The 12,384-nt window shown below is 38.2% G+C and overlaps 1 protein-coding gene across 4 annotated transcripts in view; it reads right to left on the reverse strand.

Annotated features, from left to right (window-relative positions):
* The window catches only part of RANBP3L (RAN binding protein 3 like), a 48,038-nt gene extending 35,886 nt beyond the window's left edge, over positions 1-12,152 (reverse strand). For 3 of the 4 annotated variants that reach the window (XM_024754644.1, XM_024754643.1, XM_024754642.1), the window contains exon 1: positions 11,564-12,151. In XM_024754644.1, coding sequence (XP_024610412.1) covers positions 11,564-11,654 — 91 coding nt within the window. In that variant the 5' untranslated portion in view covers positions 11,655-12,151. Of the gene's footprint in view, positions 1-11,563 lie in introns of all 4 variants that reach the window. The other variant, XM_024754645.1, reaches the window with a different exon arrangement.
* Positions 12,153-12,384: the final 232 nt, after the last annotated feature.

Raw genomic sequence — 12,384 nt, forward strand, 5'->3', positions numbered from 1 at the left:
CCCTGCTGCGGGTGGTTCTGCACACACCTCTCACTGCTCTGCATTAGAACTAGTTTGAGAGAAGTAAAGGCCAGGTAGCAACTTGTAAACCTTACCAGAAACATTTGTTCACCATGCTAAAGAAGATTACAGGATAAAAACTGATCAGTTTTCCAATGTATATGACTTGAAGAAGTCTCAAAAAGAACCCCCAAAACCTGAGAACAATCCTTTATATTTATTCATTTTCTTTCCTTCAAGCTTTTATGATCATTGAACTATTATGACAAGTCAAGATGAAAGGATCAGACGAGATATTGTAATTATGTGATATCGTTTTCTAAAGCATTTTTTATTGTGTGAAAATATACATAACATAAATTTTACCATTTTAACCATTTTAAGTACAGTTCAGTGTTATTAGGTATTTTCACAATACATAACTATCAACACCATCTATCTCGAGAAATTTTTCATCATTCCAAACTGATATTCTCTACCTATTAAACACGAACTCTCCATTCCACTCTCCCCCCAGCCCTTGGTAACCACTGTTCTACTTTCCGATTCTATGAATCTGACTAGGTACCTAATGTAAGTGGGGTCAGACAATATTTGTCTTTTTGGGCCTGACTTATTTCACTTAGCATAATGTCTTCAAGGTCCATCTGTGTTGTTGCATATGTTAGAATTGTATTCCTTGTAAAGACTGAGTAATAGGCCATTGTATGTGCATACCACATTTTGGATCTTTTTTTAAAATCAGCTTTCCCTCATTTGTCTCCTCCTTTCTTTGCTTCCATTTGGCTCCATATTTCTCTCTAACACCCACCTTCCTTATCTCCCTACACGTTTCCCTCCCTCTACTCTTTCCATTACTCCTTCCTCCCTCCCTGACATACTCGTCATTTTCTCTACATGCTTAATATGTATTAATATTACATACCAAGTACTCTTCTTATGGGTATTTTTTTAATGAGGTAAAACTCAAGTTTATCTCACCTTAGTTTTTTAACTATGTTATATACTTTTAATAATGATGGTCCTCATATCATAAAATTCTTAGATAGATGTAGATGGACATATAGTCCCAGCTCTCTGCACTAACTACTAACTTTGAGTAGATGACTTAGCTCCTCTGGTTTCAGTTTTCTAATATGTAAATTCAGTTGTACTACGTGATCTTTGAAGCCCCAACATTCAATGATTTATGAATATCAATCACTCGGAGGAAATTTTGGGGAAGAAAAATATTGATTTATTTGGTAAGTGTTAATTGCATGCTATGAGCAAGATAATGAACAATATCTTGAGTTTAAGCCTTAAAATGTGAGAAATGTTCACAAAGATAGAAAGAAGTTTGGCACATCTATTATGGTGGGGATTTTTTAAAATATTTATTATTTTATTTATTTATTTTTGGCTGCACCAGGTCTTAGTTGCAGCATGTGGGATCTTTAGTTGCAGCATGGGGACTTCTTAGTTCTGGCACGCAGACTCTTAGTTGCGGCATGCGTGCGGGATCTAGTTCCCCAACCAGGGATCAAACCCAGGCCCCCTGCGTTGGGAGCGTGGAGTCTTACCCACTGGACCACCAGGGTAGTCCCTATGGTGGGGTTTTTTTATGAAGATTTGTTTTCTCTATCTTTTTGGTTTTTTCTTATCTTTACATTTGTAGCTAGTTGTTCTCTACAAACCCCTCTAAACCTACTTTGCTTCATCCCACTAACAAAACAATCACTTCTACTAATTAATTTTAGCTTACTCAATTTTCAAAAAGAAAAATGGCAAATAACACCGAAGCTTGAGAATGAAGCTCCTTATGACAAAGTTGGCCTTGTTGAACAAACAGAACCTCATAATCTGTAGCACCGGTTTATGTCTTACCCATGCTCAGCTTATAAAAACACACAGGCACACAAATCTTTATCTGCAATTTCACTTCTCTGCAGATAACTAAAGTTTAACACAGCCAACCTTAGACCCAAATAGTCCATTTCCAACATTCAAAAACTTTCTCCTTACTTTACACTCTCTCTCTAGATGGCAGCATCCCTCTATGTTACAAGTTACCTCCTTTCATCAGGACGAGAAAGGATTTGGTGCCAGTTACTTAAGCCAGTCATTATATAGATCTGAAGTATGGTTTTTTCACTTAGGTGCATCGCTACTCTAGAGGCATGATCAAGTTACCGAGTTGTAGTTTCTGGAGGTCTGGTAGTTTCTCTGGATCTGCTAAGGGAAAAGAATTTATGTCCTGTCAGCATTACATTCTTTTAGGACCTGAACCCATTTTGTGGTGATATAGGCCATTTAAAAAATTTCTTCCTTCTCTCTCCTGTGAGATCAGGTCCCATCTCCTCAGTTCCAATTTAACCCCTGTCCTCTTTCTGGCTCAGCTCACACATGCATGTTTTATGCTCTTTTGATGTTATTTTAGTTAGTTTCAAAATATATCTTCAGACCGTCATCACTTGTTAGCAGTCCAGATCTTTTACCTATGACTTCTGCCTTGCTTGTTTATTGCCATCCACAGGGGGTGAGCTATCTGACATTTGGGTAGAAGGAATGCAGCTTCCTACTGAATACAGGTATTGATTGCATATTAAATCCTGACTTTTGGATATTGTACTAGATTTGCCAACAGACTTCATTAAAAAGCAACGCAGGTGTGAAACTTATGTTGCCGAAATGTTGTTTAAGATTTCAAGTCAAGTTAATGATTTAATATAATGGTTGAGCCAGCACTTTTTAAATAGAATCCTCAATTTAAATAAAAAGTGAATTATAACAATGAATATTATTTAGCCCTTTTTAATTTGGAGTTTTGGACACTGCTTGTTTATTTTGTCAGAAATACGAAGGATTTCTCCAAGGCCATAGCAGTCCAGTTCCAAAAACAGTGCATTGCTGTCTTTCACACTTCATGCAGTGTGAGAGATACAGACTGTGCTGTTGTTTAAAAGAAAACTGCTAGCCCAGCAAGCAGGTCACTTTCTCTGAGCTGATGTATTTGCATTGATACAGCTGCATTTTCTCACCTCTTTCTCTTAGGGACAAATACCCACTTCTGAGACAGTTGGATGTGGTTAGTAATTTATATAGAAATTAACCGGTGACTTCAAAAACAACACATTTTGAACAACTGAACCACAAATTGAGTTCAAGGGCCAGCCGTCACTCAGGCCCTTCATAAGTGCTTAGCTGAGCATCTGTTTTTGTGCCCGATAAGAGGCTCTGGAGTCAGGGTTCTTGGGTTAGGATCTTGCCTCTACACCCCTGCTGTGAGGTCTTGGCCATTACCTATCTCATGAGGCTTTTGCAGAGAAACGAGCAAACACATGAAAAGCACTTAAAACAGTGTCTGGCCTATGACAAACACTCCGTAAATGTGATTTGTTTATAAGTGACATGTTAGCACTGTGGTGTAGTCCAGGGTATAACCTCAGTTTACTGCTCTCAAAGAACTTGTACAACACAGTTAAGGAGACAACATCAACATGAATGAAATAATTATGGACAAATCATAGAATCTTAGTTTTGAAAGGGGTCCTATAGGTCCCCTAGTGGAACTCACCATCTAAGGTGTCTAGAGCATCCTCAGTAGATGGCCTTCCATAACATGGCATATCAATAAGTGTTAAAAGGTATCCTGTTGGGCTTCCCTGGTGGCACAGTGGTTGAGAGTCCGCCTGCCGATGCAGGGGACGCGGGTTCGTGCCCCGGTCCGGGAAGATCCCACATGCCGCAGAGCGGCTGGTCTCGTGAGCCATGGCCGCTGAGCCTGCGCGTCCGGAGCCTGTGCTCCGCAACGGGAAAGACCACAACAGTGAGGGGCCCGCGTACCGCAAAAAAAAAAAAAAAAGGTATCCTGTTGCCCAAGCTTCCCAGCACGTGTGGCAGCATTCTGGTGTATGCGTTAACATGTATGCCAAGATCTTGGTCCTTCATCCCACAGGGTCAGCCTCCTGTTTTTACCCCCAAGCTATTATACACATTTGAGATTCATCTCTGTGGTACATGTATCAGTAATTCATTTCTTGCTACTACTGTGTAGGTATCCAGTGTATGAATATACCACAATTTGCTTATCCATTTACCTTGCTTATATACACTTGGGTTGTTCTCATGTTGAAGCTCACAGGAATAAAATCTGCTATGAACATTCTTGCTCAAGCTTCTTGTGGACGCATTGTTTTCATTTCTCTTGGGGAAAATGCCTAAGAATATAATTGCTAGATCATAGGGTAGGTGTAGATTTAACTATATAAGAAACTGACAAACTGTTTTCCAAAGTTGTCATACCACTTCACGGCAATGATTAGGAGTCTTGTTTCTCCACATTCTCCCCAACACATAGTATCAACAGTGTTTTTAATTTTAGCCCTTCTAGTGAATGTGAAACAATATCTCACAGTGATTTTAATTGCATTTTCCTGATGGCTCATTATGTTGAGCATCTTTTGATGTGCTTACTGGCCATTTGTATATTCTTTCTGAAGTGCCTGCAAGATCATTTTTCCGTTTTTTAATCAAATTGTTTACATTGAGTTCTTTATATATTCTGATTACAAGTCCTTTTTCAGGTACATTTTTTACAAATATTTTCTCCCAGTCTTCTCTTTTCTTTTCCTAATGTTATCTTTTAAAGAGCAGATACATTTAGTGTTGATAGTCTGACTTGTCTAATTTTTACGGTTAGCACTTTTTCTGTCTGTCTAAAACCTGCCTATTCCAACTTTGTGAAGATAGTTTTCTGTTTTCTTTTAGAAGCTTTATAGATTTGCTTTTGCATTTTAGTATATTTCACCTCAAGTTAATTTTTGTATGAGGTAGTTATTAAGGTTCATTTTTAGTAATATGTTTATCTATTTGTTCCAGGATTATTACAGAAAAGACTATCTTTTTCTCTTTCAAATTATCTTGGTATCTTTTTCAAAAATCAATTGACCACATATGAATAATAGTTCAATTTCCCAGCTCCCTCTTCTGTTGCAATGGTTGATTTTCTATCCTTACACCATTATTATACCACCTTGATTATTATAGCTTAAAATCCAAAGTATAAGTTGTCAACTGTGTGTTTCTTTTTCAAGATTGATTAACTATTCTAGATCCTTTGCATTTCCTTTTAAATTTTAAATCAGCTTGTCCAAAAAAAATAGTCTGCTAGAATTTTGATTGGGATGGCCTTGACTCTCTAGATCAATTGAGGAGGATTGATACCTTAATAATATTGAGCCTTCCAATTCATGTATTTAGTTCCATCTTCTTTAGCTTCTCTCTGCAATGTCTGTTTTAAGTGTACAGGTCTTGCACATATTTCATTATTTATTATTATTAGTTCTAGTGTTTGGGGCAGTGGACGTAGATTCCTAAGGATTTTTCTACGTAGACTATCACTTGTCTGTGAATAAAACAGTTTTCTCTCTTTCTTTCCAATACATAAGCCTTTTGTTTTCTTTTTCTTAACTTAGTACACTGGCTAGGACCTCCAGTATGATGCTGAGTAGAAGGAATTACAACGGACATCTTTGTTATCTTCTGATCTTAGAAGGAAAGTGTTCAGCCTTTCACTTGATACTGAAAGTACGATGTTAGATGCTGGTTTTTGTAAAGTTCTTTATCAGGTTGGGTAAGTTCCTTTTAAAATTTTTCATGACTGAATGTTGTTTATGTTTTTTTCTGCATCTTTCTGGCACAGTGTTGTTTATATATTCCCTTGTTATCCTTCTAATATTTGAAGGCTCTATAATGGCACTCTATATCATTCCTGATAATGGATTATGTGTTTTGTCTCTCTCTCTCTCTCTCTCTCTTTTTTTTTTTTTTTGGCTGCACTGTGCAGCATGCAGGATCTTAGTTCCTCGACCGGGTATCAAACCCATGACCCCTGCCGTGGAGCAGTGGAAGCACGGCGTCTTAACCACTGGACCACCAGGGAAGTCCCTGTTTTGTCTCTTTTTTATTGATAAATCTAGTTAGGATTTTATTAATTATTAACGTTTTCAAAGAAATAGCTTTTGGGAATCAGGGATGAGTAGAATATTTCCTCCTAGCTTTGGTTTTAGAAGTAGGAAAATGAAAGGGTTTTTTTGTTTATTTTTATTTTCATTGTTTTAAGTCTAACTCCAGAAATGTAATTAGGGATGGCTTTGACAGCCATAGCTGTAAAAAAATTGTGGTAAAATATACATACCATAAAATGTACCATGTTAACCATTTTTAAGTGTACAGCACAGTAGTTTTCACTTTGTTCACATTGTTGTTCAATCAATCTCCAGAACTCTTTCACCTTGTAAAACTGAAACTGTATACCATTAAACAATGACTACCCACTCACCCTTCTTCCTGCCCCTGCCCAAGCCTCTGGAAATTCCCATTCTACTTTCTGTCTCTATGAATTTAACAGTTCTACATCTCATATTAGTGGAATCATGCAGTATTTGTCTTTTGTGACTGGCTTATTTCACTTAACATAATATCCTTAAGAATCATCCATGTTGTAGCCTGTATCAGCATTTCCTTCCTTTTTAAAGCTGAATAATAATCCAGTTACGTATTTTGTTTATCCATTCATTTGTTTATGAACACATAGGTTGCCTACCCTTTTTGGCTATTGTGTGTGCAAGTATCTGTTTGAGTCCCTGCTTTCACTTCTTTGGGGGTATATACCCAGAAGTAGAATATCTGGTTCATAGAATAATTCTATTTTAAAATTTTAAATAGTAAGGAACTACCATACTGTTTTCCACAGCAGATGCATGATTTTACTTTCCCACCAACAAAACACAAGGGTTCTAATTTCTCCACTCTCTTATCAACACTTGTTACTTTCTGTTTTCTTTTTTTTAATAGTAACCATCCTAACAAGTGTAAGGTGGGAAAGTGAAGTTTAAATAATTACATTAATTTTCCAAATCCTCACATATGTGCCATCCATTAGGAAGGCTTATTATGGAAAGGATTCCTGTCCTGAGTGTGAGGTTGAACACGATAAGTGAATAGAATATGAGTTCTCCCCTTTCTAATAATTTTTAAATGATCTATATTTGTTTCTACCAATCTGTGACTTTAAATGCTTTGCAAATAGAACAAAACTATCTCTTTGAAGCTCCCTTTTGGTGAAAGAAAAACAGAAGTGCGTGTAGGTCTTCTGGAGATTGAGTTTAATAAGGGTCAACAATTTAATCAATCATGCCCACATAGTATGAAATCTCATATAAAAACTCCAGACACCAAGCTCAGTGGAGCTTCCTGGTCAGTGAGCTCACTGATGTACTGGGAGAGTGGTGCGCCCAGACTCCATGGGGACAGAAGCTCCTGTGCTCGGGACTTGCCTAGACCTTGCCCTATGTATCCCTTCGTCCGGCTGTTCATTTGTATCCTTTATAATAAAATGGCAATTGTGAGCTTTCTTGAGTTCTGTGAATGTTCTAGCAAATTTTAAAACCGAGAGGGTTGTGAGAAGCCTTGAATTTGTAGTTGTCCAGGCAGAAAGAAATGTAGGTATCTTGGAGACACCTGAAAGTTGTAACTGGCATTTGAAGGGGGGCAGTCTTGTGAGACTGAGCCCTTAACTTTTGGGGTCCTTGCTAGCTCTAAGTAGTGTTAGAATTGAATTGAATTGTAGGACACCCAGTTGGTGTCCAAAAATTGGTGTCAGAACACACAAAGAAAATCAGGAGGAATCCCAATGCATCTTGGGTCTGCAGAGGTTTTCTAATATGGACCAATGAAGAAAATTAATCATGGTAACACTAAGAATCGTGGATTTTATGAGACAGCTATATATAACAGAAAGCGCCTTGAATGTAGATTTTAATAACTATGTAACCTTGGAAAAATCACTTGACCTTGCAGATTCCTAGTGTCCACATCTTGAAAAATGAGGCTAATGATGCTTACCTGTAATAGTTAATTTTATGTGTCAACTTGGCTGCACCACAGTGCCAGATGTTTGGTCACACATTATTCTGGATGTTTCTATGAGAGTGTTTTGAATGAGATTTACATTAAATTGGTGAACTTTGAGTAAAGTAGATTGCCCTCCATAATGTTGATGGGCCTCATCCAGTCAGCTGAAAGCCTGACTAGAACAAAAGATTGACCTCTCCCGAGGAAGACGGAATTCTGCCAGCAGACAACTTTCGGACTTCAACTGTAACATCGGTGGGATCTTCACGTGGGTCTCCAACCTGCTGCCCCACACAACAGACTTTGGACTTGCTAGCTTCCATAATCATGTGTTCAGTCCCTTAAAATAACCTCTCTCCCTCTCTCTATATCTTTATCTATATGTATCTGTATATTTCAATATACACACACACGTATATACATATAGAGTATGTATATATGTACATGCTTTGAGGTTAACAAAGTAGTCTCACATACATTATCTTATTTAATTCTCATAACAACCAGATGAAGTAGTGTATTAACCAAGTTTCTGCAGAGAAAGAGAACAATAGGATGTATACATACATGTGTACACACAGGCATACATACCTACATGTATGTAGACACACGTTACATACATGTATACACATGTATATATGTATACACATCTGTATAAGTAAATAAGATAATGTCTGTGGAACTACTTTGTGAACTTCAAAGCACTGTAAAATGTAAGGATCGTTAAATCTGCCCAGTACATGTAATGTGTACTGAAATTTGTGCTGAGTATTTATAGACATATAAATTAATGTCTACAAATGTGGTCTCAGATCAATGTTATAGACAGATGGATTTGAAATACCACAGAAGAAGCAACAGTATAAAGATTAGCCTTCTGGACTTCCGTTCTGGACTAGTATAGCACCTGTTGCCATAGGGTGTAAAGTCTATGTGGACAGGAAAGCATGCGGCTTGGCTGGCTTAGTTCAGTGTACATACCCAGCATCTGGCACAGTGCTTTGCATAGTCATTGTACAGCTAATTGCTGAAGAATAAGTGACTTTTATCTATGTGGTCACCCAAAAAGCACATTTTGTGAGTGACTAGGTGGAAAGAGTTAAATACCTCAGACTTAACATAAAGCACTTTAGCATCTAGCATGGAGGACTGGAAAGTACGCATGTGTTGAACCTGGTTATGCCTCGGAAGAGTTAAATGTCAATTAATCCTGACCTGTATGCTGGAATCTTAGTCTGGCTGGTGGTAGGCCAAAGCCACAAACTCAGAGTACCTCAGTGAATAAATCCACAGCCAGCCCTCACTCTGAAACAAATGGCTTTGCTTCCTTGGACCTTTGCTGAACTTTGCATAATAACAAGGTACAAATATAGCTTGGTGGAAAAGCCAGAACCATTGCACTGAATGAATACTTTTAAACTCTGGGACAGCAACTGGAATGCAAACACTGCCCAGTGTCACTTGTCAACTCACATCTCTAGATGACATCTCTTGTAGCAGTCAGTGGCCAGTCTGGATTGCGTTAGCATGCTTCACAACTTTATGGATTGTGGTTTATGTGGGCAGATATTTTGAGACTTGGTTGTGGAAGAATATGGTTGCTTTCAAAACATTCTAGGCAAAAGCTTTGGTCTGCAAGAGGAGACCAGACTTCTAATCTTGTTGATATTTTGGGAAGTATGTCATCACAATGATATTTCCAGGCTGTTCTGGATATGGCCAGTAAGGCAGAGACCATCAACACAGCCTGCCTTAAATTAAAGCAACAGTGGGATACTATTTTCCACTTATAAAATTGGAAAAAAAAATTTTTAAATAATACCCAGTATTACTGAGACTCTATATCTCTACACTGCTGATTAGAGGACCATCCCTCCCCCACCCTGAAAAATCTTGAAGAACATGCATATCCTTTGACTCCACAATGCCACCTCTAAGAATGTATTCCAAGAAAATAATCTTATCTCGGCAATGATTTATCCATTAGTGTACGTTAGACACAGTGTTGCTTGTAATAGTGAAAAATTAGAAATCAATGAAATGTCCAGCCACTGTAAATTGCCTAAAAGAATTTTGCTATCATCCATATGAAGGAATAGTATACAACTGTTAAAAATAAGGTTGTAGAAGAATATATAATGACAAGGGAATTTGTTCATAATCTATTGTTGAGTTAAAAAGCAGTTTGCAAACTCTATGTACAAAATAAGTCTATATTTACTTTAAAAAAATCAAGCAAAAGAATAATTTGTACATGTGCATATAAGAAAAGGCTAGAAGACTATACATTAAGATGTTAATAGCAACTATCTTTGGGTGGTGATTTTTACAGGTGATTTTTACCATCTCCTTTATGCTCCCCCTAGCAAGGTTACTATAATAAATATTACATCAACAATTGTGGGAGAGGGAAGGTAGCTTTAAACATTTCAAACAAAATGAACCGCAAACAAAAATCCTATGATGAACTAGATTGTCTATTAATAGAGAAGCAAGTACATTTGACAGTGCTGTGATTAAACCCTGGCACATTCTAGGACTTTACATTCTAAGGCAGTTAGTTCAAAATAATTTATATGAGCCCTGATGGTACAGAAGGGTCTTAGTAGTTTTTGCTGTTTTCACTTAATAGGAAGTATTTTATACCCACACTCTGCTAAGCCTTGTACAGCATGAAGTCCAGGAACTGAAGCAGGGAGGTGGCCTGACACATTCACACAAATGTTAGCACACAGATGCCACCTTGGAAATGGGAGGTTTCAGCCCTTCAGCCAACACTCCTCATACCACTGAAATCTAAAACTGTGTCTATGGAAAAATAAAGAGCTTGTAGTCTAGATCCATACATAGACAGATCCATCTGTCTATTGAGGGTATTGAGGAGAAGTTAGAAATGTCTGGGGTGAATCCTTAACCTCTTGGGGGTGATGTCATCCCTGACACCCAGCCTTTTCTACAAGTGTCCTTGGTGTCCCTGACAGCATGGATTGGAGGGATCATCCTGTCTATTCATGTCAACCATCTGCCGCTAATTGATGCAGCTGGCTGAGTAGTGGATTTGAAATTTTAAGACTGATGGTGAAAATGGCTGCAAGGTAGATAGTTCAGTCTGAATGAGTGCCCATCATGTGAAATGTGACACTTTTCCCTGTCTGTCTCCATCTGTTCCAGAACCATAAAAGAGAAAGAGCCTAGAATATATTTATTTCTCCCACAAATGAATGAGCCAGAGATCCAGACAAATTTAGGCTTAAACTTTAAGTCCAAGATGATACCATTAGTGGTAGGACAAGGGAGAACATTGCAGACTAACTTAAAGCCACTCTCAGCAAATTTCCCCTGTAGCAGATTCAGCCTTGGCTAGACGGGTGTTTTGAATTACACAAAATCCAGAGTACTCTGGGGAAATGACAGTGGCTAGAAGTGTAAGCACATAAGTTTCAGAATGACAACTCCATTCTCGATAGTCTTCTATAGTCCTTTAAAAACCAATAGTGAATGCAAGTTAACTCACCCTTATACATCACTATTATGTCTATTCTCAGAGTTTAAAAATGGAAGATTGCAAAGCATTTCACAGCAGAGATTCCCCAGCCCACCATCCTTCCGGAAATGTAAATGGACAGGAGGTCGCAGAACACACAACCCATTAGACTGACTGACTCACCTTGATGTTGCTGGTCCTCTGGAATCTTCAGTCTACAGGTGCGCAAACTGTTGAACAGGTGGCTGCTGCCCTTTCTTTGTATGGTAGACATGGTACTGGCAGTACGGCTGTGGCTCCAGTATCAGTAGGGTATTCCTTCCCTTGGCCAGTCACCTAGAATGGTCTTCACACGATACGCAGAACCACAGAGGTACAGGCAGATGCTGTCCTTGCATGGAAAAACATTTACTTCTCTAATAAACTTCCAAGCGTTTCCTAGTCATGATTCTTGAAATAAGTATTTACCAACTTGTAGCTTCTCCTACATATAAAGATGCCAATTCATTTGGATAAAAACACAACTTAATTCTTCTTTCATTTCAAAGCACATTGAAACTTCCCCCCTTATAGTGTAAAATCCAGTAAAGTAACTATTTCTAACAGATTAGTTTTGCAATGATGACTCCTTCTGCTGACATGTAGTCTAATGGCTCCAGTATTTAGAGACGACTGCTAGAGTAATACATACCCAAAGGGAAAAAAAAAAAGTGCTGCCGAGTTAAATCAAGTGATTTCTAAGCCTGGTCTGAGTTACCCTCCGTGACAGCTGAAAGTGAACGGTTCTTAAAGGAGGCTGGAAGGGGGAGGAGCCGAGTGGGCTAGGCTGATTAGCATATAGAGGCAGGCAAGAAATGGCGTTGGAGTTGCTTTGAATAATAGTGACCAAAGCAGGGATTCTAAAAAGATGCCCCAACGTTGCAGTCATTCTAAAAAGATGCCCCAACGTTGCAGTCATCACATATCTGACTTCTGCTGCTTTGTTTGTAATTAAAACGAACGCT

This window comes from Neophocaena asiaeorientalis, unplaced genomic scaffold (genome assembly GCF_003031525.2).
Source record: "Neophocaena asiaeorientalis asiaeorientalis breed wild unplaced genomic scaffold, Neophocaena_asiaeorientalis_V1.1 scaffold229, whole genome shotgun sequence".
In the NCBI taxonomy this organism is placed as follows: Eukaryota; Metazoa; Chordata; class Mammalia; order Artiodactyla; family Phocoenidae; genus Neophocaena; species Neophocaena asiaeorientalis.